The sequence below is a fragment of the Phalacrocorax aristotelis genome, chromosome 18 (assembly GCF_949628215.1).
Source record: "Phalacrocorax aristotelis chromosome 18, bGulAri2.1, whole genome shotgun sequence".
Lineage (NCBI taxonomy): Eukaryota > Metazoa > Chordata > Aves > Suliformes > Phalacrocoracidae > Phalacrocorax > Phalacrocorax aristotelis.
This window is the reverse complement of record NC_134293.1, coordinates 1,340,059-1,365,794: the sequence shown is the minus strand read 5'-3', so window position 1 is coordinate 1,365,794 and position 25,736 is coordinate 1,340,059. Positions and strand designations below refer to the sequence as shown.

The window sequence follows — 25,736 nt, the reverse complement described above, 5'->3', positions numbered from 1 at the left end:
GCAGCCCCCGCGGGGGGGCTGGGGGTGGCACCGTGCGCCCCTCGCCCTGTCCCCGGCGCCGCACGAAGCCGCTCCGGTGGCGGAAGGAGCGGCCGCGGGGGGGGGGGGGGGGGGGGATGGGGGCGGGGCGGGACGCGCCGGGCCGGGCCGGGCGCCGCCGCCGCCGGGGGTCGGCATGGGGTGGGCGCTGCTGGGGCTCGGGGTGCTGCTGGCCCTCTACACGCTGCTCCGCTACGGGCTGCGCCGCCCCCCGCCGCCCCCCGCCCGCCCCGCGCTCCGCGGCCGCACCGCCATCGTCACGGGTGAGCGCCGGGCCCGGTGCGGCCCCGGAGGGCTCGGGGGGGCTCGGGGGGGCGGCTCTGGGAGGGGTCCGGTGGGGCCCGGCCCCCCCGCTCACCGCGGCCCGGCCCCGCTCCGCTCCGCAGGGGGGAGCGGCGGCATCGGGGCGGCCACGGCGCTGGAGCTGGCCCGCTGCGGGGCCCGCGTCGTCCTGGCGTCCCGCAACGCTCTGCGGGGGGAGGCCGCCGCCCGCCGCATCCGCACGGTGAGAGCCGCGGCACCGGCACCCCCCGGGACACCCCCCCGGGACCAGCCCGCCCCCCCCCCCCCCCCGCGGGACCACCCCCCCTCCGGGACAGCCCCCCCTCAGGACCACTACCCGGGACGCCCCCCCCCCAGGACACCCTTGGACATTGCATGGGCACCCCCAGGACCCTCCCCATGGCACACGTGCCCCCCCTTCCCGCACCCTGGGGGCTCCCCTGAGCCACCGCCCCCAGGGGACACCCATGGACATCACACGGGCACCCCCAGGACACCCCCACAAGCATCTCTGGGAAACTACCCCGGCGCACCCCCAGGCACCCCAGGGGCCCCTCAGAAGACACCCCCCTACCCAGGACACCCCAGAGCACCTCCGGCCATGCGCACCCCGCGACGACCCCCCCCCCCAGGAGAGTGCAGCCCCCAGGCACCGCGCAGCGCCCCCCCCCGGCCCCGGGCCGGACCCAGCCTCAAGCCAGGTCAGGGTGCCCCCACCCCGGGGCGGGGTGCCCCCACCCAAGCCCGCGCTGCGCCCCGCAGGAGACGGGGAACGCCGAGGTGCGGTTCATGCAGCTGGACCTGGCCAGCCTGCGCTCGGTGCGAGCCTTCGCCAGCACCTTCCTGCGCCAGGAACCCCACCTGCACCTCCTCATCAACAACGCGGGTGAGCCCCGGGACCGCCACCCCCGCTCCCCGCAACCCCCCCCCAGAGCACCCACCGTGCCCTGCGGCGTCTCCTTTGCAGGGGTGAGCGCCGGGGGCACCACGGAGGACGGTTTCAGCCTCTCCTTCCAGGTGAACCACCTGGGCCATTTCCTGCTCACGCAGCTGCTGCTGGAGCGGCTGCAGAGCTGCGCGCCCAGCCGCGTGGTCATCGTCGCCTCCCGCGCCCACTGCGCCGGCCGCCTGCACCCCGACACCCTGGGCCGCCCGCCCCCCGGGCCGCTGTCGACCTTCCAGGACTACTGCGACAGCAAGTTGGCCAACGTGCTGCACGCCCGCGAGCTGGCCACGCGCCTGCAGGGCACCCAGGTGACGTGCTACGCTGTGCACCCAGGTAGGGACCCGGCCCTGCGGGCGGCGGGACGGGGAAGGGGGCTCACTGTCAGCATTCGCGTGGGGTGGGGTGTTCTTTGCGCCTTTGTGCGGGGCGTCATCTGCACGGGGTGTGCTTTGCGCAGGGCTGCCTTGGCGTGGTGCGCTTTTTGCACGCTGCAGCCTTTGCACAGGGAATTCCTTCACGTGGAGCATCTGTTTGCATGGTGCAACCTTTGCACAGCGCCCCTTTGCACGATGCACAGGGCACCCTTTGCACGAAACTTCCCTTGGCACAGTGTGTCCCTTTGCATGGTGTGTCCCTTTGCACAAAGCATCACTTTTCACAGCGTCCCTGTACTCGGTGCGTCCCTTTGCACAGTGTCCCTGTGCTTGGTGTCCCTGCGCTTGGTGTGTCCCTTTGCACAGTGTCCCTTTGCACGAAGCATCCCCTTGCACAGCATCCCTGTTCTTGGTGCATCCCTTTGCACGAAGCATCCCTTTGCCCAGTGCAACATTTCCCCACCGGGCCAGGGTGCAGCAAAGGCCGCCTTGGCGCGGCCACTTCCATTTCTTGCAGCAGAGCACCCAGCTCCCGCGGGGGGCCGGGGTGCGACTCGGCCGCTTCGCCTTGCCCCAGGGTTCGTCAACACGGAGCTCTTCCGCCACGCGCCGCTGTGGTTGAAGCCTCTCTTCCTCCCGCTGGTCTGGCTCTTCTTCCGCGACGCCGCCGAGGGCGCCCAGACCTCCCTGCACTGCGCCACGCAGCAGGGCCTCGAGCGCTTCAGCGGCCGCTACTTTGCTGACTGTCACTTGCAGGAGCCGTGGCCGCCGGGTCGCGACGACCGGCTGGCCCGGGCGCTCTGGGAGGCCAGCGAGCGGCTGGTGGGGCTGGGGGCGGCCGGGGGGAGCCCCTCGCCAGCCCCCACCGATCCCGGGCAATAAAAGTGACGGTGGTGAAAGGGAGGGTGCAGCACGTCGGCTCCTGCGCCGGGTTGGGGCAGGACGGAGGTGTCCCGCGGGGGGATCGCGCGGCCCCGGCAGCCCGAGGGGTGGGAGGCAGCGGCCGTGTTTGTGGGCCACGCTTGGTTTTGCAGCGCCGGGCGGCGTCCCCCGTGCAATGGGCGTGCGTGCGTGGTGTACGGTGCTGTGCCCTGCACCAATGCATGCGCAAGCAATGCGGCGCGGCCTGCCTTACGCTTGCAGCAAAGCTGCTGGCCTGCCTTGCAAAGACAAGCATGCGCTGCAGCACAGCTCGCCCTGCTTTGCATGTGTGTGTACACACTGCAGCACGCACTCCCTGCCTTGCACGCATTGCCTTGCATGTGCACACACATGCTGCAGCTTGCGTACACTCCGCCTCACACGCCCTGCCTCACACGCCCTGCCTCACATGTGCACGCAGACTGCAGCATGCACACCCTCTGCCTTGCACGCACTGCAGTGCAGCACACCCTGCCTCGCATGTGCATGTCATACTGCAGTACGCACACTCCTCCTTGCACGTGCATGCACCTGCTGCAGCTTGCACACCCTCTGCCTCACACGTACATGCACACACCTTGCACGCCTTGCCTTGCACGTGTACGCACATGCTGCGGCACGCACACTCTCCGCCTTGCACGCCCCCCCCTCGCGCCGCAGGGCACACCCGCCCCGCCTTGCACACGCACACCGCGCTGCAGGGCACGTGCCCGTCCTTGCACACCCGCCTCGCCTTGCACGCCCGTGCACGCGCTGCAGTGCGCAGGCGCGCGCGCCCCTCGGCCCCCCCCCCCCCCCCCCCGCGACACGCGGCACCCAACATGGCGGCGGCGCGGGGAGCCTTGGCCCCGCCCCCGGGTTGTGGCGCGGCGCCGCGCTGACCTTCCCAAGATGGCGGCGCCCGCGGGTCGCGCCTGTGACGAGAGGCGGCGGGGGCGGGGCGGCGCGGGGGGTTGTGGGAGCGGGCGGCGACGAGGAGGAGGAGGAGGAGGGAGGCAGGAGGCGGAGGGCGTGGGGCGGGCGGCGGCGTGGGCACCATGGGCAACTGCCACACGGTGGGGCCCAACGAGGCGCTGGTGGTGTCAGGTACGGCCGGAGCATCGCGGGGGGGGGGGGCGTTGAGGGAGCCCTGTCATGGGGGGGGTGTCTGTAATGGGATCTGCTGAGGGGGACCCCGGTGGGAATCGGGGGGTCCTGGCTGTGAGGGGACCCTTAGGGGCTGGAGGGGTGCCTGTCATGGGGGTCCTGGGGCGGGGGAGTGTCCCTGTCCTTAGAGGGGGGCCCTATGATGGGGGTCCTGGGGGTGTCCCTGCCAGGGAGGGATTCTTGGGCGCTGGGAAGGGTCCCTGCCTTGGGGGGACCCTGGGAAGTGCTGGGGAGTGGGAGACCCTGCCTGGGGGGGGCTGTGGGGGGGGGCGTCTGCTGCAGGGTGCCTTGCCATTTGGGGATGTTTTGGAGGGGGCTGTAATGGGGAGGGGGCCCTTCCTTGAGGGGGCACTGGGGGGGTCCCTGTCATGAGGGGACCTTGCAGCACGGTTCAGGGGGATGTCCTGTGGGTGGGTGCCGGGGGCTGTCCCTGCCAAGAGGGGACCCTGGGGTGGTGAGCAGCCCCCCGCCACGCAGGCCCAGGGACCCCGGGTGGGTGCCCAGAGCCGTGGGCACACCCCGGTGCTGCTCCTGCTGCTCTGGGGTGATGTCCGGCACCGGGGCTGCCAGGCTCCGGGCTGCCACCACAGCCTTTGCCTTGGGTTGCCAGAAGCCGTCCTGTCCCTGGGCGCGGGTTGGCTTTGCCGGGGAGGGGGAGCCGGCTATGACCATCCCCGGGGGGCCGAGAGGGCACCACGGCCTGTCTCTGGGTGCCTTCCTCATCCATCCTATCCTGCTGCTGCATCGTCACCTGGCCTCTGCATGGTGCTGCCACCGGGCGCGGCCGATGCCCGGCAGATACGTGTAACGTTAGCACCGAGTGAGCTGGTTGCTTTGGTTAGGCTTAAATAAACCAGCACTGAAATCCCCTGTGTCTGATTCAACCTGTAGCTGCTTCTCTACTGTGCCAGCGCTCCGGAGCGCAGTTTGGCATAGGCCCGGCTGCATGCAGGCAGGGCTTGATTACCATTAGGTGATGTGACGGCTTGCTGTAAGGGTTGGAATCTGTGTGACAGGCTGGGGCCGCGTGCCAGGTAATACCCAGGTTCGATACAGCTGTTTGTCACTTGGTGAGCCCCCGACCCCGCTACATCCTTTCTGTCAATGCTGGACTAGTTTCGTGGCGGGCACTGTGATGCTCAGACCTAAAACTCACCTGGGAGGAAAAAAAAAACGCGTGAATGTCAAAGGTGTTCTACAATCACAGCTCTGCTGTGCATGTGAAACTATGCTGTTATGTCTGTTTTGGAGCCAAAGCCTCTGGTGAGCTGTGGCGCTTGCTTCTGGCTGGTCTGTTATCGGTTCATCTCTGAATAACAGACCTGTTACGGGAATTACCGAGGAGATGCCGGAAGCAAGCTGTGGTTCTGGAAACAAACATGCCCGCTCTAACGGCTGCTTCTAAGGAGTTACAAACCGCGCCCACCAGCTGCCTGGAGCAGCAGTTTTTCTTGCAGTTTTCCTGGTCTTCCGCATGCTTCTGCAGTTCCCAGCTGGGATCTAGAGCTGATGCTGCGCTTCCCTCCAAAGAGACCCCCGTCAAAATCGGCGCCGCTTGGTGAAATGCCGCATCTGGCAGGAGGAATCAGGAAGCTGTGCTCCAGGTGTGCCAGGATGCCCTCCAGCCTTAAAAGCTTGGTTTCGCTTCTGCTCAGCTCCGAGGTTTACAAAGCATGGCTTGCAGGATGAGCCAGCAGGAATTCATGGCATCTGCTTGCAGTTCCAAGCGTTAGGCTTTCCTGCAGCCGGGAGCAGCGAGCCGAGGATGCTCCTCGATGCACAGCCATGTTCTGGGAAGGGAGCGTGAATCACACCAGGGAGCGCGAATCACACCGGGCTCCACGAGTCGGGGTCGGGTTTGCCGCTGGCAGCAGACGTGGCTGTCCTCTGTCACTGCTCAGCGTGGTCTGCAAACGCTTGCTGTCCCCGGCGAGCGTGGTCTCTGAGCTTCAGGGGCAGCCTGAGAGGTTGCGGGAGCTCTGCAGAGCCCTGCAGCTCCTCCGTGCTTACGCACAGGGCGAATGCCAGGGCATTAGTGGGAGGCGTGTAACTACAAGCAGTTGTAGTTCCAGGAACTTGAGCTGTTTCTCTCCAGGGAAAAGCAGAGAGGACCTTGGGGACCAGCATTTATTTGCATGATATTAGGTTGGATTTGGGGAGTGAGGGGGAAAGGAGGAATAAACCCACAGCAAATGGTATTAAAAGTAGGCTTTTGACTTGCAGTCTTGAATCATCATACGGTTGTTATCTGAAAACCTTCGCTTTGTGGGAAGGGACCTCCAAATCATGGAGCTGATCAGAAAGTTTTCTTTATTGTAAATTTAGCCTGTGCCTCTCGAAGGAAGTTTGGTCACATGCCTCCCCTGGCACGTGGGCTTGTTCTGAGAAGTGCTGTTCTTTCTTTTCACTTTCTTATGAGACGCTCGAGTTCCTCCAGTGCTCAAGGAGCAGCCAGCTGTGCCTCGGGACCGTCTGTGTGCGCAGGAGCTTTGCAGTCTTATTTGGGAAGCTGCTTCCCGGGCGTGGGTCAGCACTCCGCTGGCACTTGCATCCTTCCCCTGTTGAGCAACACCAATGTCCTTCTAAGAAGCTGCACTTGGTTAGGCAGTCTGGCCATGAAATACAGAGCCCAGGCTTTGTAGGAATGCTCCACAAAGCCCTGCGGAGGCGGTGGTGGTCTCTCTGGAGCGTGGGTCCAACTTTGCTGGAGGGTAGCGGTGCTGGAAGCCTCCCGGTGAGGCTTGATGCAAGCTCTGAGGAGGCTTTGGCAGGCGCCTGGCCCATCGCTGAGTCCTCTCCAAGCACAGCTGGAGCCGGCTGAGTTTTCAGGGAGATGCACAAAGTACCTGTTCACCCCGATACCCAAATGTTCCCGCCAGATAAATGGGTTGTCTCAGATGTGTAATGCTGGGTTTGGGTTACAGCCTGGGTGAATGCAGCTTTCACGGCTAAGGATCGATCTGCTCACTTTGAAATACAACACTGTAATATTTCTGCACAGTCTCGTAATGAGCAGGGATGTTATAAATTACATCTCCTTATCCTGCAGTTCCTGTAAGTACATGGTGCTGCCCGAATCTCTGCATTTGGGGCGTTTTCCTCCAGGCTGACGAGGGCTGCAGGGTGGCACCACACAGCAACGGTCCAGCAGCTTCAAGGTGAGCACCTGGAGACACGTGGCAGGGGGAGGTTGGCACAGCCCACCGTGTGTCTGGGTCAGAACAAACTGCTCTTTCCACAGAAGTGAAAGGAGGGGGGAAAAAAAGCCCAGGGAGTCGCAGCCTAGTCAACCTGGCTTTATTTCCTGGGAGAATACGGAAACAAATACATTGCTCAAACACCCAGAAGAAGACAACCGACGTGTATTTGCTGAGCAGGAGCCGTGCCCAGCCAACCTGACCTGGGTTAGCGCTCGAGGGGCGAGGGGAAGCAGCAGAGGTTGTACGCCTTGCCTTTGCCAAGGCTTGTTATACTCTCACGATTCCTCAGAGATCTGCTTGAGAAATACCGTCCAGCTCGGTTTCTCAAACGTTAGTGCAGCACCCTTCAGGGCTCCTTAATCTCTTTCAAAATAAAAGAAGACCTAGCAGTTAATTCCAGTTTTGTGTAAACATTTCCTGCCTCACCCCAGCAGTCAGGGGTAGTTAACCCTTCCAGAGCTGCCCCAAGCTCTCGCATCCCATTACTGTGTCCTTCTTACTCCTGCAAGAGGAACTGGTCATGGTTTTGAGCCGATGTGACTGTGCTGGTTTTAGGGTACTTCTCTAAGTTTTGAAAGCCTGAAATAAAGTCTTCGTGAGGCTCTGCAAGCCCTTCCTACAAGAGGCCTGCAGTCTGCAGCGCAAGGAGGAACTGGTTTCTCAGATACTTATAAAACTAACATGAAGCTGCCTGGAAGACCATTGCCAGGGAGCCTGACAGTGGCTCACTGTTCAGCTGAAAGGTTTTATCAGTTCCTTGTTTTGGCTTGCATAATGGAATCGAGAACGTGCTTATTGAATTTGCAGATGGTACTGAGCTGGGAGTGGATTCGAGAGCTTTGAAGAGCTGGATTAGAATCAGAATGAACTCAACAGATTGACCAAATGGTCTGAAAGAAATACGATGCAGTTCGATACGGAGAAATGCAGAGAACTACCCTTAGGTGAGAACAGTCGATTGCATGAAAATGGAGCGGGTGGCGACAGTCCAGGCGCATCCTGCAGAAAGACGTGGTGAGCAGCAAGAGCCGCCCGGGACCTAAACCTCGCGGTGGGGCTGGTGGCGTCGGGCTCGTCCCTCCGCTTCCACCTGCAGGCCTACGTGACACTGGCGGGCTGCGGTTCCAGCTCTTCAACCTCAAAAGCAATATGAGTTTGCAGAAGGAGTAGAGGCAGCTTTGGCTGGGTTCCACGTGATGTCTTGCCCTTTGCGTTCGTGCCTGTTGTGGTTCAGCCCCAGCCAGCGACTGAGCCGCACGCAGCCGCTCGCTCACTGTCCCCACCCCGGTGGGCTGGGGGAGAGAATCGGAAGGGCAAAGGCAAGAAAACTCGTGGGTTGAGATAAGAACAGTTTAATAATTAAAATAAAGTAGGAATAGTAATAATAGTAATTATTATAATAATAACAATAAAAATATAAGGAAAAGGAAAATAACAAGAGAGAGAAGTGAAACCTGAAGGAAAAGAAAACCACAAGCGATGCAACTGCTCACTACCTGCTGACCTACGCCGCCAGTCCCCAAGCTGCAATCGCTGCTTCCCCCGGCCAACTTCCCCCAGTTAATGTACTGGTCATGGTGTCATACGGTATGGAATATCCCTGTGGCCAGCTTGGATCAGCTCTCTTAGCTGTGCCCCCTCCCCTCCCAGCTTCTTGTGCACCCAGCAGAGCATGGGAAGCTGGAGAAGTCCTTGACTAGTGTAAGCACTGCTTAGCAACAACTAAAACATCGGTGTGTTATCAACATTGTTCTCATACTAAGTCGAAAATGCAGCCCTGTACCAGCTACAGGGAAGAAAATGAAGTCTATCCCAGCTAAAACCATGTAAGTGCCTTTGGAGCCGGAGTTCAAAACTGTTCCCCAGGGCTGAGATCAAGGTATTTCGCCTCTCGCACCAGGCAAGCTGTGCAGAAAACGTGTAGTAGCACTGATTGTCATCTGCCAGGTTTAACAGAGTGCTCCTGCAAAGCTAGGCTCTTTTTTGGCTAGCCAAAAGCCTTCCCCGGCGGTCAGTTCCGCGCTGCGTGTGATGCTCGGGGGTTGCGGTCCGGAGTGCGACATCGCTGCTTGTCTCAAGTCTGCAGCATGAGATTGCCAGTGCCCGGTACAGCTCTTCACCGCTTGCACAAAAGGCAACTGGTGCAGCTCCTCTGTGGCGTTTCCTTCTCGGGAGGTGGTTCTTCAGCTTTTTGCAGGTGGTGGGGCTCAAGGTTTCCCTTGTCAGCTGCTCCTTAAATCTCCAGGACTTGCAAACTACTCTTCAGAAAGCTTAGCAGGAGAAGGAGGTGGACAGAACAGCCTGGGGGCTTTCCCTTTGCTTTCCAAGAGGAATTCTGGGATAGCATCTCTGTGGTTTTGTTGTGTAGCTTCATTGTGGCTTGTCTTCCTGGGGTTCTGTTTACAAGATAAGTTAAACTAAACGTGTGTGTTAAACTCGCTCTGTGGCATTGATACTCATAGCTTAAAATGAGTCATTCTGATATGGATTACATCCAAAACAAGCTAGCCAGCAGGATCTGCTTTCATCCGCTGTAGTGACCATCAGAGGATTTTATGGATTCAGCTCAGAGCCCCGCATCTTTTAAAATTAATTTTTGTTAACCTTGTGCCTTTTCTGCATGTGGGCGAAGCCTCATTTATATGCACAGTAGGCTTAAGAATCCAGACACTGACTTTAGCCTAGACCCTGCTTTATTACGTGAGTTTCCTTCTGTATGCCTTTGCCTTTTTCTCTCCTCTCCGTTATGTCTTTTGTCAGTAACTGCTTTCAATTATCACTTTTTTCCTTGTCTTTCTGCACTCGCTTGCTAGCACCCCGTGACATTTCCCAGCACCGGGCTGTTTTTCTAACACACCCAGCTTCTGTCTGACTGGACCGAGCTGTTTATCCCCAGCTTGGGCACTGGGTCTCCCTGAGGAGGAGACTCCGGCACTAGGTCGCCCTGAGCCGAGGCGTGAAGGTGGCAGCTCTTTCCGTGCACGTGAAGGCAGCGGCATCTGCTCCGTTCTTGTGTTCAGCAGGCTGCGGGAAGGCATGGAGTGACCGAGTTGTTTTAGCAGCCTGTTTGCCGCAACCTGATTTCTGAACGCTCACCGCTTCCTGCCAAAATACGAGCTCGTTGCCGCAGGTCACCTTGGGAGGGCAAACGCAGAGCTCGTTCACAACCTCAAATTGTCCCGGCTTGGATGTTTTAAGCCCTGTGTCCCCATATGTGTTGGGGCTCCTGTTCTTCCTCGCATGCTGTCCCTCAGGGCAGCAGCTTCCTGCATCTGCTGAGAGCTCCATTTATCTACAAACTCCCAGGCGATTAATCTCATTTCATATATTAAAAAAAAAAAAAAAAACACAAAACAAAACAACAAACAGACGATGTGCTTCCTCCTGGCTCTGGGAATTCTTGCCCGAACATGGGACCCCTTTGTCTGGGAAGAGGCCAAGCTGGATGGCAGCTTCCCGGCTATGAATCCTCCGTTTGTCGCGCGCCTGGCCGCCGTGCACTGCCCCGGAAGAGGCACGGTGGATGTTTGTGGAAGCCGTGGCCAAGCGGCTCTGAGACCCGGGCTGCTAGAACAGTGGGCGTATTATAGCTGGGAAAGGCAATTTCTCTGCCAAATCTCATTGTGCAAGAGCGTTTATTCTTTAGCCTTGCAAAGATTTCTCTTTGTTGGTTCCTTTTTCACTTGCTCTCTGAGACTTGGGAAAGAGGCTGCAGGGCTGCAATGGAAAATGAGCGCTGAGCTCATCTGACTTGGGTTACCAGGACAGAGCTCTGCTGCACTCAGACATCCGGCCTGCATGAAAGCAACCAGCAGACATCCCCCTCCTGTTTAATGTGTTAATTTTCCCTGTTTTTTTCTTATGCTTTGAACATTTTTTGGCATATAATCTGTCTTAGCAAACTGCAGCGCAGCAGTGTTACGTAGCGCTGGGAAGCAAGCATGGGGCTCGCTTTGGGTGTGATACTAAATAAGGTATTTCCTTGCATTGCCTGCAGAAGAAAAGACCCATCTGTGTGGAGAGGCACGTTCTCGTAACAACGGTGGGTTTAGGGTGCAGAGTTTCCTCAAGACGTTATTACAAAACGATTACCGGGGGCTCGGTAAAGACCACATAGACCCTGTGAAACCAAATCCCTTTCCGTATAGAACTGCTTTTCCTGACTGCCAGGAACACCTCCCTTCCTGTTCTTGGAAAACAAGGGCCTGGCTAAAAGGCTGAGCTAACAGGGCTGACGTCCTCCAAGAAATGTTAAAAGGCCTTGCAGTTAATATCCTGCAGGATATTGTATCATCAGCTTCTGCAACGCCGTGCCTGGCTGAAATAGCGTTCCAGCTACAGGAAGACACTATCCAGAGGGCGTCTCGGTGATGGGAGCACAGGAGACCTGAAAAAGTGTGTAAATCCATCTTCCATTTGTGTTTTACTTCCTGCTGAAATCGGAGGGTGAAGAATTGTAGATGGGGCCGACCTGCTGGTTTATCTGCATGGAAGCCAGGGAAGCAGGTGGTATCTTTAGCTGACAGTGGAAGATGGTCAAACACTTGAGGGTGGGGAGGACAGAGTCCCCTCCTGCGGTCCAAAGGGCCCTGCCAGCCCACATCCAGGCCAGCGTGCCACCTTTGCTCCTTTGTTTTGACCTATTGCAGCAAACTTATTAATCGTCGTCCCTCCTGAAAGGGCTGTGGTCCGTGGCTGCCGTCTGCTGGCTTCGTAGTCCCCCCGTTCCCCTCCCGCAGCGCGAAGCCTGGCTGCAGCCCTGTGGGAGCTGTTTTCCCTGCACGCCCGCTCTTCCTCTGCGCTGGCTCTGTCTTGCCTGCGTAGATACATCCCGCAGGGCTGAAACTGTCTCTTGCTCTGTCAGTACAGCCCGTGCCTTGCTGAGGCCCTCAGGCGCTGCTGTAGTAAGTGTGATTATGGATGACAGACACGGGAGGGACTGCTGGCTTGACCTGCCGGAGCGGCGGCAGCTCACGGCCCTGGTCCGAGTCAGGGAGCTGCAGAGCTCCTCCCTTACCAGGCGCGAAACCTAGGGCTGGTCGCTGGCAGGGTGCTCTCTTGGAAGGTAGCAGACATCTTATTCCTTGTGTCAAAGGTGTGGAAATCCAGGCAGCGTCTCCTGACTTCACTGGGGTCAAATCATAAATGTGTCAGAGGAGTTCTAGAGGCTGCCCTGAGGTCTGGGCGCAGCCAGCTCTGAGATGGACCGTGAAAGCCCCAGGACCTGCGGTACTTGTGTGAGCCAGAACTGAGAGTTGGTTTTGGGGAGCTCAAGGGTTTTCTCCTCCTCCAACACTGACCTGCTAGCTTTTTGCTGGGTTGAAGGGTGGTTTGCAGTGTGGGTGGGGGAAAGGAGGTGGATTTCTTAGGTGGCTTTCCACGATGGAGCTAATGCATCACAGTTAAAGATACTGAAGCATGCGCTTACGGCGATTCTGTTTGCTAAAAATGCATAAACTGCTTAACGAAACTAAAATAAAACCCTGGCTTGAAATACATTCGCTTTCTGTGTGTTGTTGTTTGTCACACTGAATTATTACAAATACTGTTTTCCAATTTTATAAGACAATTCCAGAAAAAAAAGTTGCCTTTGGAAAATTGCTGTGTGAAGGCCGTGGAGGTGAGGAGAGCACTGGTTTCCCCGGTGGCCGGCTGTGTTATGGCCACCCTGTGAAGGTGTTCCAGCGCTGCTGTGGATCTTGGAAAGAGTTTTCTGTGTTCATTATTTATCAGGCACTGCAAGCGTGCTTGGATTCCTCTGGGTCGTGTTGCAGAGCTCAGCTTGGTAGCACCCACCGCTGTAACGTGGCCAAGCCAAAGTGCTTCCCCTGCTCTGAGGGGCTGGGGGAACCAATCGCCCCCCCTGGGATGCCCTTTCCTCAGCACCCCGGGGCTGGGCAGGCTTGTTGTGAAGCTCTTCTGCTCGTGACTCCGTCTGGGTGCAGGCTTTTCCCTGGCCGAGAGCAACGCGCGTGTGTGTAATCCGTACACCTCTGTGCTTTCTGCTGTGCTGCAGGTGGCTGTTGTGGCTCCGATGTAAAGCAGTATGTATACGGAGGCTGGGCCTGGGCTTGGTGGTGCATTACTGACACCCAAAGGTAAGGAGACCCCCATTATTTGTGTTTTTGTGGGGTGTGAGTTAGGCAAAGCCATCCCAGTGGGGCTGTCAGCAGTATCTTTAGGAACACGGGACTGGGCGCTGCAGAGGAAATCATGGATGAGCATCAGTCCAGCCCGCTGCCTTTGGCTGTGAGCAGCTCCTGGTCCTTCGAAGGAAGGCTGCCTCGCGGGCGGCGCTGCGAGTAGCGGGAAGGAGCAACGCGTGCCCTGTGGCCTGCCTTGAAGCACGGGGAATGTGGGGTCACTCACAACCACACAGCTTCTGGCCGTCCTCTGCCTTGAGTGATGGGGCTGAGGTTGTCCAGGACCCTGCAGGAGATAATCCTGGTGTTTCAGGCTTACCTGATGGTAACGATGATCGATGATGTGCAAACTAAAATCACAGGGTGGGGGAGTTCTGTGCTGACTGATTTTGTGGGGACAGCTGGGTATTACAGTGCAAAAGACAGAGAAGAAAAGAAATCCCATGCTTTCAGCTGAAGTACATTTCAAATGGCCTCTCTGAGCACACCTCTCCTCAAACCCCAGGCATTCAGATTGTTTGGTTTTTTTTTCCTTTTTGGTTGTTTTTGGCTTACCTAAAACCCACCAAGCTTCAAGAGCTGTAGCCTGGCTGGTCAGTATGTTTCTCCCTGTGCTGGGGAAGGCGAGAGCCCTGCTCTCCTCCGCTGCCTCTGCAGCGCTCCGCAGCTACGAGGCTCTCGCAGAGGTGCTGGGCAGCGGGGCCGCCAGGCTGGCTCATCCATGAGTTTACAAGAGGAGTTGAGTTCTGCCCAGTGTGGCCTAAACTCTCGCCCAGTAAGACAAGTTTGTGGCATGCAGTGGGCCAGTGCCCCCTCCTGCTCCTCGAGTCTCTGTTCTCTAAAGATATGCTGACTGCTGTCACCTCGGGAGCAAACTGTGTGCCTGTGTAAAACCACGGGATTTCCTTTCTCTCCCTTTCCTCGGTCGTGGATTTTGCTTGCTGCTTCTTACCACGCTGGTCTCTGAACTAACATGCTGTGGTAGTGCTGCTGTCCTGCTAACGTAGCTCTTCGTCTTTAGGATCTGTGGGAATGTTACTCTCTCCTAACACCTCCCTCATGCTCGCCAATGCAGGTTCCCTCCATCTGTGTTGAAAATAATAGGGAAAAGACGTGACTTTTGGGTTTTTGCACTGAGTGGCGGCCAGAGGTTGTAGTTAACCCTCACTGCCTGATCTTGCCACCTCTTTCCCCTGTTCACGTGTTGCCACCAGCAGACAAAGCGAGCATGTTGCTGCCCTCGCTCTGCAGACGATACGCTGCCGTAGCTGCTGTTCACCTGGGGCTCAGGCAGCTTGCCTTGTTCGAAGGGGTCCCGGCTGCTGCTGCCAACTGACTCACGACAGCTCTCAGGTCCTCTCCCAGGTGGCTGGTACTCAGGATTGCTACGAGAGCCTACCCTAGCGCTCCGGCTGCATGAAGAGGTCTCAGCTAACCTCTGCTGCTTTAGCCCGGGCTCTCCAGCGATGCTCGTACGAGGTGGGAGGCGAAGGAAAGGCCCGGTTTGTGGGCTCAGTGCTTAAGAACTGCGTTTGATCCAAACAAGCTTCATTCCCAAATTTTTGTGAGGCATCTTGTTGGGAGAACCGTTGATTTGAACGAAAGGTTTCTGCTCCTCCTTTGGTGTGAGAAGCCCAGAGAACAGCGCAGGACCCTGACCTGCTGTGTACAGGAGATAACAGATGTACTCGGGAGGCTGACTTATTAAGTTAAGCAAAGGCAGAGTCCAGGGCCAAGAACTGCTTGCCGGGAATGAGCTGTCATATGATAGAGGTCTGCGCGTTATTTAGCAGACGGGGCTCTTGACAGGAATGCCAGCACCCGTACAAATCTTTTACTTTAAAGTCTATACCCCCGGCTTCATGCCATGGGATATGGGGCTTAATTCTCCTTTTGAAAACGGGCCCTTTCCCAAATACCATAAGCTGTGCCGCAGATGGAGCCTGCTGCATTAACGTGAAGAGAGAGGCAGATTTCCTCCTCTGAAATTAGGCCATCTTTTCTGGAACTGCCAGTGCTGAAAGCAAGAGAGACAGCAGCGATTGTGTTGCTGTCAGCGGCATCCCGCCAGGTAGCACTAACCTGGGAACAAAAGGAACAGTTAGAGCTGGCAGGGTGCTGGGCTCTTATCCTGCTGCAACCTTGAGGACTGGGGAGGGGGGGAAGGGAAAAAAATTCCTGTCCCTGTTTAAGGGTCAGAAATAAAAGCAGTGAGAGAGGCAGCTCGGTCTTACATGCCTCTGGGGGAACCAAATGGTGTTATTCAGCTTCTCAGGACAGCACTTGGAAGCACCTTCTCTGCTCAGTGCCTTAGCCAGGGGTGGGTAGCCAAGTCCCTGGCATTTCCATTTTTCTGGCCCCTCTTAAGTGTTGGCATAGAAGCATTTAAAGTATTACAAAAAGGAATGTTCTGTGTGTGAAGATTACTCCAACAGAGAATGCCGGCTGACTCCAGGGTGGCAGTCCAGGTGGGATACGCGGTTCCGTTTCATCTGCGGTGCCTTACGGGGATGCAGGGTGGAGACGAGCCCCCCCCAGCCTGTCCAGCCTCATTGCGAGGAGCAGCTGGGTGCTGCAAGCTCCCTGCCGTGCCGAGGGATGCTGCTCTGGCCCAGCGTTGCGGACCCCTGGGAGCGGGCAGCGGGAGAAAGGCAAACTCTGAACAGGGAAAAGCTGGAACCTGAAAGTCTCGTCTGTCCTTTGCAATGAGTGTCTTACTCTCTGATAACTGCTTTGTATATTTGCTGTCCTACCCTTATTCCTCGCTGCTCAGACTGTCTTTGGAGGTTATGACCATCCTCTGTCGCTGTGAGAATATTGAGACGTCGGAGGGGGTCCCACTGTACGTAACGGGGGTTGCACAGGTAATAATCCACCAGCTTCCTAACATCGTGTCTGTTTATTCTTCTGTTTTGAGCAGCAGCAACAGCAGCAGCAGCAGCAGGATAACAAAAACTAATGGGTTTCTAATGGGATAGTTGAAATCTCAATACCCTCCTCTCCTTCCCCTTCCCCGGCACTCGCCCTGGGGCGCACTCCACAGTTTATAGGTAATGCAGACAGATGCATTCTTGGCAAATTCCAAATTCAGCATCGCTGTACTGGCTCCTTCTGATAAGGCTGCAGACATTTGCTCCAGCTGTAACCCTTTCCTTGACAGCACTGTTTCCATCGTGCGCTTGGTGGAGAGCAGAAGGGCATCTGCTTTTGTGTGGAGCCACAGGCAGGCCAGACTGGGTCCTGTACGGGATTTGGGGCAGGCGGGAAGGCAGGTTTTGTGCCGTTTCAAAAGGAAACCTTGTACACGTGTGGAGAAATTGCACCTGTACCTGGCTCTGCAGTTTTCGTTATGGGTTTCCACTCGGCCCTTCTTCCTCCGCATGGAGACAGTGCCCGTTTTGGATGTTGTCACGTTTGAAAGTACAGCACAGAGACCTTGATGCATTTCAACACACAGGACTAGTGTTTGCACGGTGAGCGCTTATGAACCAGTGTAACAGTAATTACCAAACATCCCCGTGACTTGCCAGCTAAGAAGCAGCATGGTTTTGAAATTAAATTCAAAGTATAGATTAGGTCTTCGGAAGGCTAAAATCCTGCACTCGCTGATTAAAGCGAAGTGAACACATATGGCAAAAGTGCCTGTGCCTGTCGTGGGCAGTGTGATCTGTTTTATCAGCTCCCAGCTTGCGTGCCAGTTTAATTAGGACAGTGGCCAAGGCAGGCATGAACTTGCAGAGATACGTTTCGGCACCTATAGCCAATCCTGGGGCGACTCGGCACGCACGCAGCAGCCCAGCGCAGCCCCTTCATGGTTCAGATGTTTGACCTAACGTTCGCTGACACGAGCTCTCTGCCCTGTGGCTCCCTGTCCTGACTCCCAGCGCCTTCCCGGCTCGTTATGGCTTACACGAGGGCCAGGCTTTGCTTCCTGAAGCAGAAACTGCCACGGCCAAGCATGTCTCTTGTTTTACCGAGACTGATGGGTCTGGCCAGGGTACCTTGAGCCCACCTTCAGTGACTGAGAAAGCTCTGGAGCCGCAGGATCTGTTCCTGGGTGCCTGATACTATACAGGCGTGGCCCTAAAGAGCTGGACACTCCTATCTGCCTTTGGGTCACAGGACACAGGAAAAAGAGAGGGAGAGGTGAACCAGGTCAAGGGGTATGTCTGTGTTAATGCTAACGCACCGAGGGCAAAGGTAGGGCTGCTTCTTGCAGCATCAGCACCAGGTTTTGCCAAGCACCCGGGATCGGGCGGGAGCATCCCGGGTCCATGCTGTGCTTTTAAACCGGTGACAGCAGCCAGCGGGAGCACGTGCTGCCCCAGCGTTGGGCAGCGTGGCGCAGCGAGGCTCTGACGGAGGGCCCTTTGGGGTCCCAAAGCTGCTCGCTTCGGGCCACCTCGCTAGCCCCGCAGAAGGGAAAGGGTCACAGCATCGTTTCCAGTCTGGCTCCCGGCCTTTCTCTGCTCATAAATTGCCTTTAAGTGTTATCGGAAAATCTATTTCTTGGCTAAAGTGACTTGTCTGTCTCCGGTCGCAGATGCGGTCCCTTGGCTGCATACAGCGCCTGTCTTACATTACCTGTGATGAGTGCGGCGGGTAGCCCAGGGCAGGAGATGCAAGGGGAAGAGCTGAGTGTGTGTTACCTGGAAACGTGCAAATATTTTACGTTTTTTGGCAGGATTTCCCTAGAGATAATGACGTTACAGCCCAGGTGTGAGGACGTAGAGACGGCGGAGGGGGTAGCTTTAACTGTCACAGGTGTGGCACAGGTACAGTAACTCCAAAACATCATTTCAGGAATGCATGTCTCTAACTTCCGTCTGGTTTTCCCCCTTAAGAGGTTACTGTTGTGCAGGAACAGAAGCCAACTGCTCTGAAACAAATTCTCCTACAAAACCCACACTGTCCTCGGTGGTTCAGACATGCTGCAGTATGTCCCGTGTTGCGAAGGGGGTTGTGACCTCTCCTCCTCTTGCCAAAATCATTCCGTGCTGGTTTTTTTCTGGTGTCTCATTCGTCCGTGTGGCAAATGAGGTGTGCGTGGGTGACTTGATCTGCTTGTGAAACGCTGACGTACCACGGTGCCCTGGGAGCTGTGCGTGACCCTGCAGGACTGAGCCATTCCTCCTGAGATGGTGTTGAGCGTTATGTTGCTTTGGATTATTATTATTAGCACGTGGTTGCGGACCTTGTAATTATTTACAGTGAGTTAAAGCTTAAAGAACGAACTTGGTCCCTCCAGGCACTAAAATTTGTGTATAAAATTTCTGGCTTGAACTGAATTTTAATTCTCTTGTGCCTTCTTCATACGTGAAAACCAGCTCTTGCTGCTTGTGATAGCACACAGACTCCCGGGCCCGCTGCCCTGATACGGAGTCTGTCCTTGTGACCAGGTCCTGCCTTGGGGAGGATGCTGGGAAGAAAATGTTGTTAGCTTTCGACTGAATTTGTCTCCTCAAATAGGCAGCTGGATGCTTTGATTGAAATTTGCTCCTGACAGCTCTTTCTGGGTGTATAGAACCAAGGTAGCGGCTCTCAGAGTGCACACAAGGCTGTGGTCGCCGCGTGTCCAAGGCACGTCCAGGTCTGTCGTTGCAGGAGAGGTGACTGCCACGTTCCCTGCGGTGAGCAGTGGAGCCGAGGGGAGCTGCTGAGTGACGCAGTGATGTGACCAAAATCTCCCCCCAGGGAAGAGCTCCGTGGCTGCTGCAGCCCTTTTAAGACCAAGCGCTTGACAAATTTCACCCAGTGCTTTCGAGAGCAGCGGATTCCTCCCTAGGTTCATTGGTTTGCTCTGAAGTGACGCTGCAGAGGAGCTGCGTGCTGTGTCTGTGTAACTGAGGATATGAATTCAGCGAGGAGCGGTTTCTGGAGCGTTGCACGTGGCAGAAGGGCTGGGCACGACCGTGACTCAGCAGCGGATAATCCATCGCCCCGCTGCCGCTGGGGAGTGTGGCTACGTGCAGGAGCACCGGCATGGGAGCCCTGGGCTCATCCTGGCTCTAACTGCTGCAACCCAGCGCCCTTGTTTTCAATTTTTCAGTTCTTTATATCTGTTTATCTGCTAACATGACACATAACCACAACTTTGCATGGTTGGCAAAATGCATGCGCCCACGTCTCCCCTCACACACGCTTCATAAATCTGTAGGCTTTTCTTTCTGTATTTGGAAAAGGCATCTCTGAAGCCAGCTTTCCTTTTTGTGACCTAGTTTTGGGACACCCATTGCCTGCAAAATGGTCTAGGCTGGGTGGTGCGTGGTAGCAGAAGGCTGGATCACCAGGTGCCTTGACTTAAAAATGCAGCTCTCAGTTCACCTCATTCATGTTATTCTCTCCTCTCACTGTTCATTTTTTTTTCACCGTCCATGAATTTTAAAGGTTTAGGGTTGTGAGATGCAAGGAATTACCGTGCAGAAAGCAGGCCTGATGCGGCTGGGGACGTGCGTGGAAGAGGCTACCTTCATTTTGCAGAAGTACCTTTGAGGCAAAGATTTTTCTTTTAAGAGCTTGTGCAAGAAAGGAAAAAAAAGCAAACAGATTATTTCTAGAGAAACACCTTTTAAAGCTTCGCCGTAATAATAGAAGCGCTTAATGTGCATAGGGATGCCGTTCTTTTTTTGGAGAGAGATGTAATGAGTACTCACCAGTAGCCTCCCTCCTGTGTTGGCTGGGTGCTCGGGGGGTGCTGGGATGCTGCTGCCTTAGGCTGTGCTGGGCTTCGTGTCCTTCCGTACCATTTTTCTGAGTCTCAAGCTAATTGGATCGTCTCTGCTCGCCCCTCGCTGTGAGTGCAGCTGGCTGGGGCTGGGTGCGGCAGTATCGATCCTCCAGATGGGATTGTCTTATAGAGGCTCTCTGATTTCCTGCCAGCTAAACTCCCTCTTTGATGCGAACGACATTTGAAGAAGCACCAAGTGTCGCACTGCCCTGTCTGAAATACTGGAAACCAGCTGAGCGCTAATTGCTCAACTCTGTTTTGTTTTGTGCCACCTTGGCTCTGTAGGTTGACGTCCGTATTGAACGGACAGCCAGGCCCGTCCGGGCTGCCCAGCGTTTACTGGTGTGGCCAGGCTGCTGTTGGCTTAATTCACAGAGGCTGAATCGCTCCTTGCCTCTGTTAAGTTCCGCAGGGACTCTCTTAACGAACATCCCGCTCCGTGGACCGTCCTCTCTGTAGCTCCCGACGGGTGGGGATTGTTCAGAGAGGTGGATTTGCCGGCAGACGCGCACCACAAACGTTGCTGCTGGATCTAACTGGTTTTGGTATTTGCAAAAACCGCCTGCTTGCTGCATGATGAGCCTTGTGCAGGGCCCATGCTCCCCGGTGCAGCTGCGAGAGCACTCTCAACTCCCCCTTGTGTAGAAAGCACACACTGCTGGCCTGGGGTGCAGGGACAAGAAACAGCTGTGGCCTGGCCCCGTAAGGAGCCCAGAGGTCTTCGGGAGAAAGCAGGAGAGGATTGCCACACTCGCCCCAGATTCAGTTTGGTATTTTGACCGGGAGATCCGGTCTGAGAAGCAAAGGAGATAGGCTCAGCCCAGCTGGTGTTTCTTCATGTTGCTAGGAGTAGGGTTGTGGCAGCTGAGTCTTGGTCAGCTCGCCGCATCTAACACGGTTCACGTGTGGTCCCCTTAGAAGGTGGTGGCCGGTCCCGGTTGTCCTGCCCTCTGGCAGTGCCGGGGCCGGGTGCTGCTGTTCGGCTCCGGAGCTCAGGCTGTGGGACCGTTTCGGAGTCGTGGGCTATCAGACCAGGCTTTCTCAATAAATAGTTGCATTGCTTTTGCCGGTAGTTCCACCCTAAAAGCGGTCTTGTAGGCAGCAGGATGAGGTCTGTAGATCGTGAACCCATCAAGAGTGTGCATTGGGACCCTCGGAGGGCCCCTGTGCTGCACCTGAAGCCTTGGAGGTCCCTGAGCCAGGACCACTGGCATCACAGGTAGCAGCGGGTCCCACCAGGGCCCATGGGGCAGGACGCAGGGTGCCACCAGCACCTCACGGGACAGGAGGCACTGCCCAGCCCAGGCGTCTCCATGAGAGGGTGCTGTGGGACCGGCTCAGCACCCAGAGGTCCCAGCAGAGCTGCACGGCTGGTGTGGCCCTGCTCCCTTCTCTGGTGCTGCCGGACACACAGGTGTCCCTGTGTCCGCGCTTCGCCTGAGCCCTCAGACTGGACCTGCCCACCGGGAGCTGTCGCCTTGGTGGGCTGTAGCTCCTCATGGCTGGATCCTACAGAGCTCTGTGAGCACATATCTCCGCTGCCTAACATACCCCAGCGGGATTTTTAACTAGCTTTGCTTTTAAAAGCAGCCCTGTGACCAGCAGGACCATCTTAAGACCCTGGCTTGTCTGGACCCGGGTATTCTTTTACGTCTGGCTCTGACTGTGGGTGGTGGAAGTGGTGCTGGGTCGGCTGTGTCCCCCCTCTGGGGATCCTTACCGGACTGGCCCTGGGGAGCAGGATGAGCAAGTCCTGGCCGCAGCACGCTGGGGTCACCGCAGGGGGTGGCTGGGGGCTCCCAGCCACGGGCAGGACAAACCAGTGTGGTACGGCCATCGCATCTCATCTCTCCTTGCAGGGAACACTGAATAGGGCCCCTGTTCCCAAGCTGCTCCTTGGGCATTTCAGACTCTTCTTTGTTCTCTGCCTTTCCTGTGTCAGAAAAAAATATTTCTAGTAGAGGAGGAGGAAAGGAGGGGTAACGAAACGGCTTTTGGCCGGGGTAGTGACAGAAAGCCCTCTCCTCCTCGCTCTGGTGTCGGTGCAGTGGCTGGGCTGGTAGTGCAGAGCTCTTTGGTAGAGTTTCATCAGGTGGGACCTGTGGGGCTGGGTTTTGTCCCCACGTCACCCCGTGGGCGCTGCTGTGGGATAGATGGCTGCAGGGAGCACCTCTCCACGCCGAGCCGCAGTCGGGGTTTGGAGAGGTGCGTGCCTGCGGCAGGGGTCTCCCCGGCAGCGGCGAGCGGGGACTCGCTGGCTGGTCCGGTGGCCTTGGCTGAGCGTGGTGACAGCTCAGCATGGTCCCTTGGAGCATCGGTGGCACGGGGGCCTGGCAGCCTGGTGGTGGTACTGCTGCTTCTGCTGCTGCTGCTGCTGTTGGGTGCTTGTCCCTCTTTGGACAGGCACCTTCAGTCCCTTTGGTTTTGTCCCCTGTCTCTAGGTGAAGATAATGACCGAGAAGGAGCTCCTGGCTGTGGCCTGTGAGCAGTTCTTGGGGAAGAACGTGCAGGATGTGAAGAACGTGGTCCTTCAGACGCTGGAGGGGCATCTGCGCTCCATCCTAGGTGCGGAGGGGCTCACGCTTTTGAGGGCATCTTGAGTAGCTTTCTCCTTTCTCTGCTGGCTGGTCCCAGCAGTGTTGCTGCCGCCGCCGCAGCCACAACGGGTGCTTTGTCTGCTGACTGCAGAGGTGGCATCTCAGATTGTTCCTGCCCTCCAGCAGCTCCTGCTGTGGGGCTGGGTGTTGTGATAAATTGAGTTTTCAGTGCCTGCAGTAAGAGGTGCTTGAGTCCCCCTGGGTTTACAGGTAGCACGTGTGCGTGGTGGTTGCGCTTGTGAGACTGAGGTGTTGGTGCACACTGCGGGGCCTGGGCAGAGGATTACACCCTTGTGCCCAGACCTGAAGAGAACAGGGGCAACCAGGATGTTGCTGAGCTTAGATCTGCACCGCTGTGTGTTACCTGTTCCAAAGAAAATGCCTCGCCTTCCTTCCCTCTGCAGGTACCCTGACAGTGGAGCAGATCTACCAGGACAGGGACCAGTTTGCCAAGCTGGTGCGGGAGGTGGCAGCTCCCGACGTGGGTCGCATGGGTATCGAGATCCTGAGCTTCACCATCAAGGTACACCCAGACATAGGGCGCTGCGCTATGGGCACCCGGCAGTGCTGTAGAGGCAGCACGACAGAGCCTGGCCCTGGCTGCTCTGCTGCAGCTGGCTGAAAGGCTCCGGCTGACAGCCTGTCCCAGCCCTCCAGGAGTTTCCATGACAGCCGCCGCAGCGTGTCCTGTGTCCAGGCAGCTGGGTGAAGAGCACCCGGTGGCTGCCTCTGTAAACACGGCTCGTGGAAAGAGCTCACTGATAACCGAGCCTCCAGGGAGTCGCAGGGAAGATGTCGGGAGATCCCACCTCTCCCTGTCACGCCTGTTTCTGTTTGGCAGCAGGCGGACGTGGCTCGTTCTGAGCCTGGCCTAACGTGGTTGCTCTGAGCTTCCACAGGGAGGGAGCAAGATGGAGTCGCTTGTTTGAAGTGGTTGTGACTTCTCTTCCCCTCTCCAGGATGTCTACGATAAAGTGGATTACCTGAGCTCCCTGGGAAAGACTCAGACTGCGGCCGTCCGAAGGGATGCAGACATTGGTGTGGCAGAAGCTGAGCGAGATGCTGGCATTCGGGTGAGTCTGGAGACGTGCTGGCCTTCCCCACAGCAGCTTGCTTTGCTCCAGCTGCTCACCCTGGAGCTCTGCTTTCTTGTTTCCTCTCTGCAGGAGGCAGAGTGCAAGAAAGAAATGCTGGATGTCAAGTTCATGGCAGACACCAAAATAGCAGATTCCAGGCGGGCTTTTGAATTGCAGAAAGCTGCCTTCAATGAGGAGGTCAACATTAAGGTGAGAGGTATCCCACAGCCCGCCACCGCTCCCTGGCTGGTTCGTGATGGTCCTGGTAGCTCTGGGACTTGCCAGCTTCCTCCTTCTGCATGCGTTAGGAGGGCTGGAGGTGGAGGACCCAGGTTTCTGTGTCACAGTGTGAGCTCCTTGCAGCAGATTCCTCTCCTGTTTGCAGCAGTTAGGTGGGACTAGGAGGAGGTGGAAGGATGGGGAGGGTCATCTAAGCCGAACCCAGAGGAGGCTCGGCTCAAGTACTGTGGGAAGAGCACACAGGGAAGGACAGCAAGCGCAGCTCTGAGGAGAGGAACGTCACCTTTGGGTGGAGGTTTGGTCCAGAGCAAGAGCTACGTCTGTTTTCAGGGCCTGCCATGGGTCCTTATGTCTGTGCACAGATCATGGCCAAGACCCCACTTCTCCTCTCTCCCACGTGCAGACCGCGGAGGCGCAGCTGGCCTATGAGCTCCAGAGCGCCCGGGAGCAGCAGAAGATCCGCCAGGAGGAAATTGAAATCGAGGTGGTGCAACGCAAGAAGCAGATTGATGTTGAAGAGAAAGAGATCATCCGCATGGAGAAGGAGCTGATAGCCACCGTGAAGCGGCCGGCCGAGGCTGAAGCCTACCGTATGCAGCAGATCGCCGAGGGTGAGAAGTGAGTGAGCCCGTGACCGGGTCCAGCCCGGAGCCCGGCTGCACGCTGGGTCGGGGTGAGGTGGGAGTGAAGCGCGGAGGGTGCTGCACTGAGACCCAGCAGGTGGGCTCTCCGTGGCGCTGGCACGTGGCTGACGGAGGGAGGGAAGCAGTGCTGGGTACGCTGCAGGGATCTGAGCTGCTGGAGCCCTGGGTTTCCCTTTCCAGGGTGAAGCAAGTCCTCATTGCTCAGGCGGAGGCAGAAAAGATCCGCAAGCTCGGAGAAGCGGAGGCCTTTGTGATTGAGGCCATCGGGATGGCGGAGGCTGAGAGGATGAAGCTGAAGGCTGAAGCACTCCAACAGTACGGAGAAGCTGCCCAGCTGGCTCTAGTGCTGGATGCGCTGCCCGAGGTGAGGAGGGAGCTGCTTTTCCCCTGCTCCGCACGAGTGATCGGCAGTTCCCAGGCTAGGCCAGGTCTCCTGGGGGCACAGAGAGGCCCCACAGCTGTGACCAGCAGCTGGTGAGCAGCAACTCGGCTCTCTGCTCATCCCGCCTTCCTTCCCTGACTCCCCAGATCGCTGCCAAAGTGGCTGCTCCCCTCTCCAAAGTGGACGAGATCGTTATTCTCAGCGGAGAGAACAGCAACACAACGTCCGAGGTGAACCGTCTGCTGGCCGAGATCCCCGCCTCCGTGCGTGCCATCACCGGCGTGGATCTCACAAAGGTGAGCCGGGCACCGGCAGCTGGGAGTTCCTGTGGCTCTTAGGGCACGAGGACTTGCCTGAAAACTTTCAGACTCGTAGGGCACCTCTCCTTCCCCAGCCACAGAGTGCAGGCAGCTCCCTGCCTCCCCCTCCTCCAGCCCTAACAGCTTCTCTCTTCCCCTCCTACAGATTCCCCTGATCCAGAAAGCCACCGGGGCCCAGGCGTGAGGCTGGCCAACCCAAAGCTAGTGAAGATCACTCTGTTATGCACTCAGACATCAACTGCCTTCAACACGTGGGAATTCCTTTTATATCAAAGACAATCGGAGTTTCATTTTTAAGCTCTGGTGCCTTATTTTGTAGGGCCAGAAAGATGCATGTCCAATCAGCTGCTTTTTTTTATTACAAAGGGTGGGAGGGGATTTATTTTGTAGCTGACTGTATATTGTATCAGGCCCGGGGTTTGGGTGCGATCCCCAGTTACGACTGGCAGCTTGTCTGGTGTTGCAGTCCTGGTGCCTTGCTGTTCTCTGTCCTCAGGCGGCCGCCCAGAGCTCGGAGCAGAGGCTCGGTGGGATGCAGAGCGTGGAGCTGTAGGAAGAGAACAGCCAGGACCCACCTCCCCTGGGCTCCCTGCCCTCCTGCAGCGACCCTCCTGGGCGCTCCCCAGCCCCTGCCTCTGCCCACACGCTGGTTTTGTGGCTGGCTTTCCCCATCTGAGTGCCTGGCCCGCAGGGCCCCCG

The 25,736-nt window shown here is 57.2% G+C and overlaps 1 protein-coding gene and 1 long non-coding RNA gene across 5 annotated transcripts; both read left to right on the top strand.

Annotated features, from left to right (window-relative positions):
• Nucleotides 1-140: 140 nt before the first annotated feature.
• On the top strand, nt 141-25,381 carry FLOT2 (flotillin 2). 4 transcript variants are annotated; one of them, XM_075113202.1, is made up of 14 exons: nt 141-302; nt 426-544; nt 1,084-1,207; nt 1,289-1,600; nt 12,925-13,006; nt 17,736-17,826; nt 22,220-22,343; nt 22,780-22,898; nt 23,335-23,448; nt 23,542-23,661; nt 24,095-24,309; nt 24,516-24,699; nt 24,864-25,013; nt 25,183-25,381. In XM_075113202.1, exons 1-14 carry the CDS (start codon nt 176-178, stop codon nt 25,219-25,221), a joined length of 1,920 nt encoding a protein of 639 aa, XP_074969303.1. In that variant the 5' UTR covers nt 141-175; the 3' UTR covers nt 25,222-25,381. The 4 variants fall into 4 exon arrangements, with proteins under 4 accessions (XP_074969303.1, XP_074969304.1, XP_074969300.1 ...); XM_075113203.1 differs by lacking the exons at nt 141-302; nt 426-544; nt 1,084-1,207; nt 1,289-1,600 and adding exons at nt 3,510-3,648; nt 15,825-15,893; XM_075113199.1 differs by lacking the exons at nt 141-302; nt 426-544; nt 1,084-1,207; nt 1,289-1,600 and adding an exon at nt 3,510-3,648.
• LOC142066142 (uncharacterized) lies at nt 4,319-7,302 on the top strand. The gene is made up of 3 exons (XR_012663614.1): nt 4,319-5,312; nt 6,758-6,866; nt 6,950-7,302. It is a non-coding gene; the product is annotated as an uncharacterized LOC142066142 (long non-coding RNA).
• Nucleotides 25,382-25,736: the final 355 nt, after the last annotated feature.

Coding starts and splice junctions, on each gene's coding strand:
- FLOT2 (XM_075113202.1), top strand. CDS start 176: ATGGGGTGGGCGCTGCTGGGGCTCGGGGTGCTGCTGGCCCTCTACACG. Junction 13,007..17,735: donor TGCATTACTGACACCCAAAG/GTAAGGAGACCC, acceptor GTTTTTTGGCAG/GATTTCCCTAGAGATAATGA. Junction 24,700..24,863: donor TGCTGGATGCGCTGCCCGAG/GTGAGGAGGGAG, acceptor CTGACTCCCCAG/ATCGCTGCCAAAGTGGCTGC.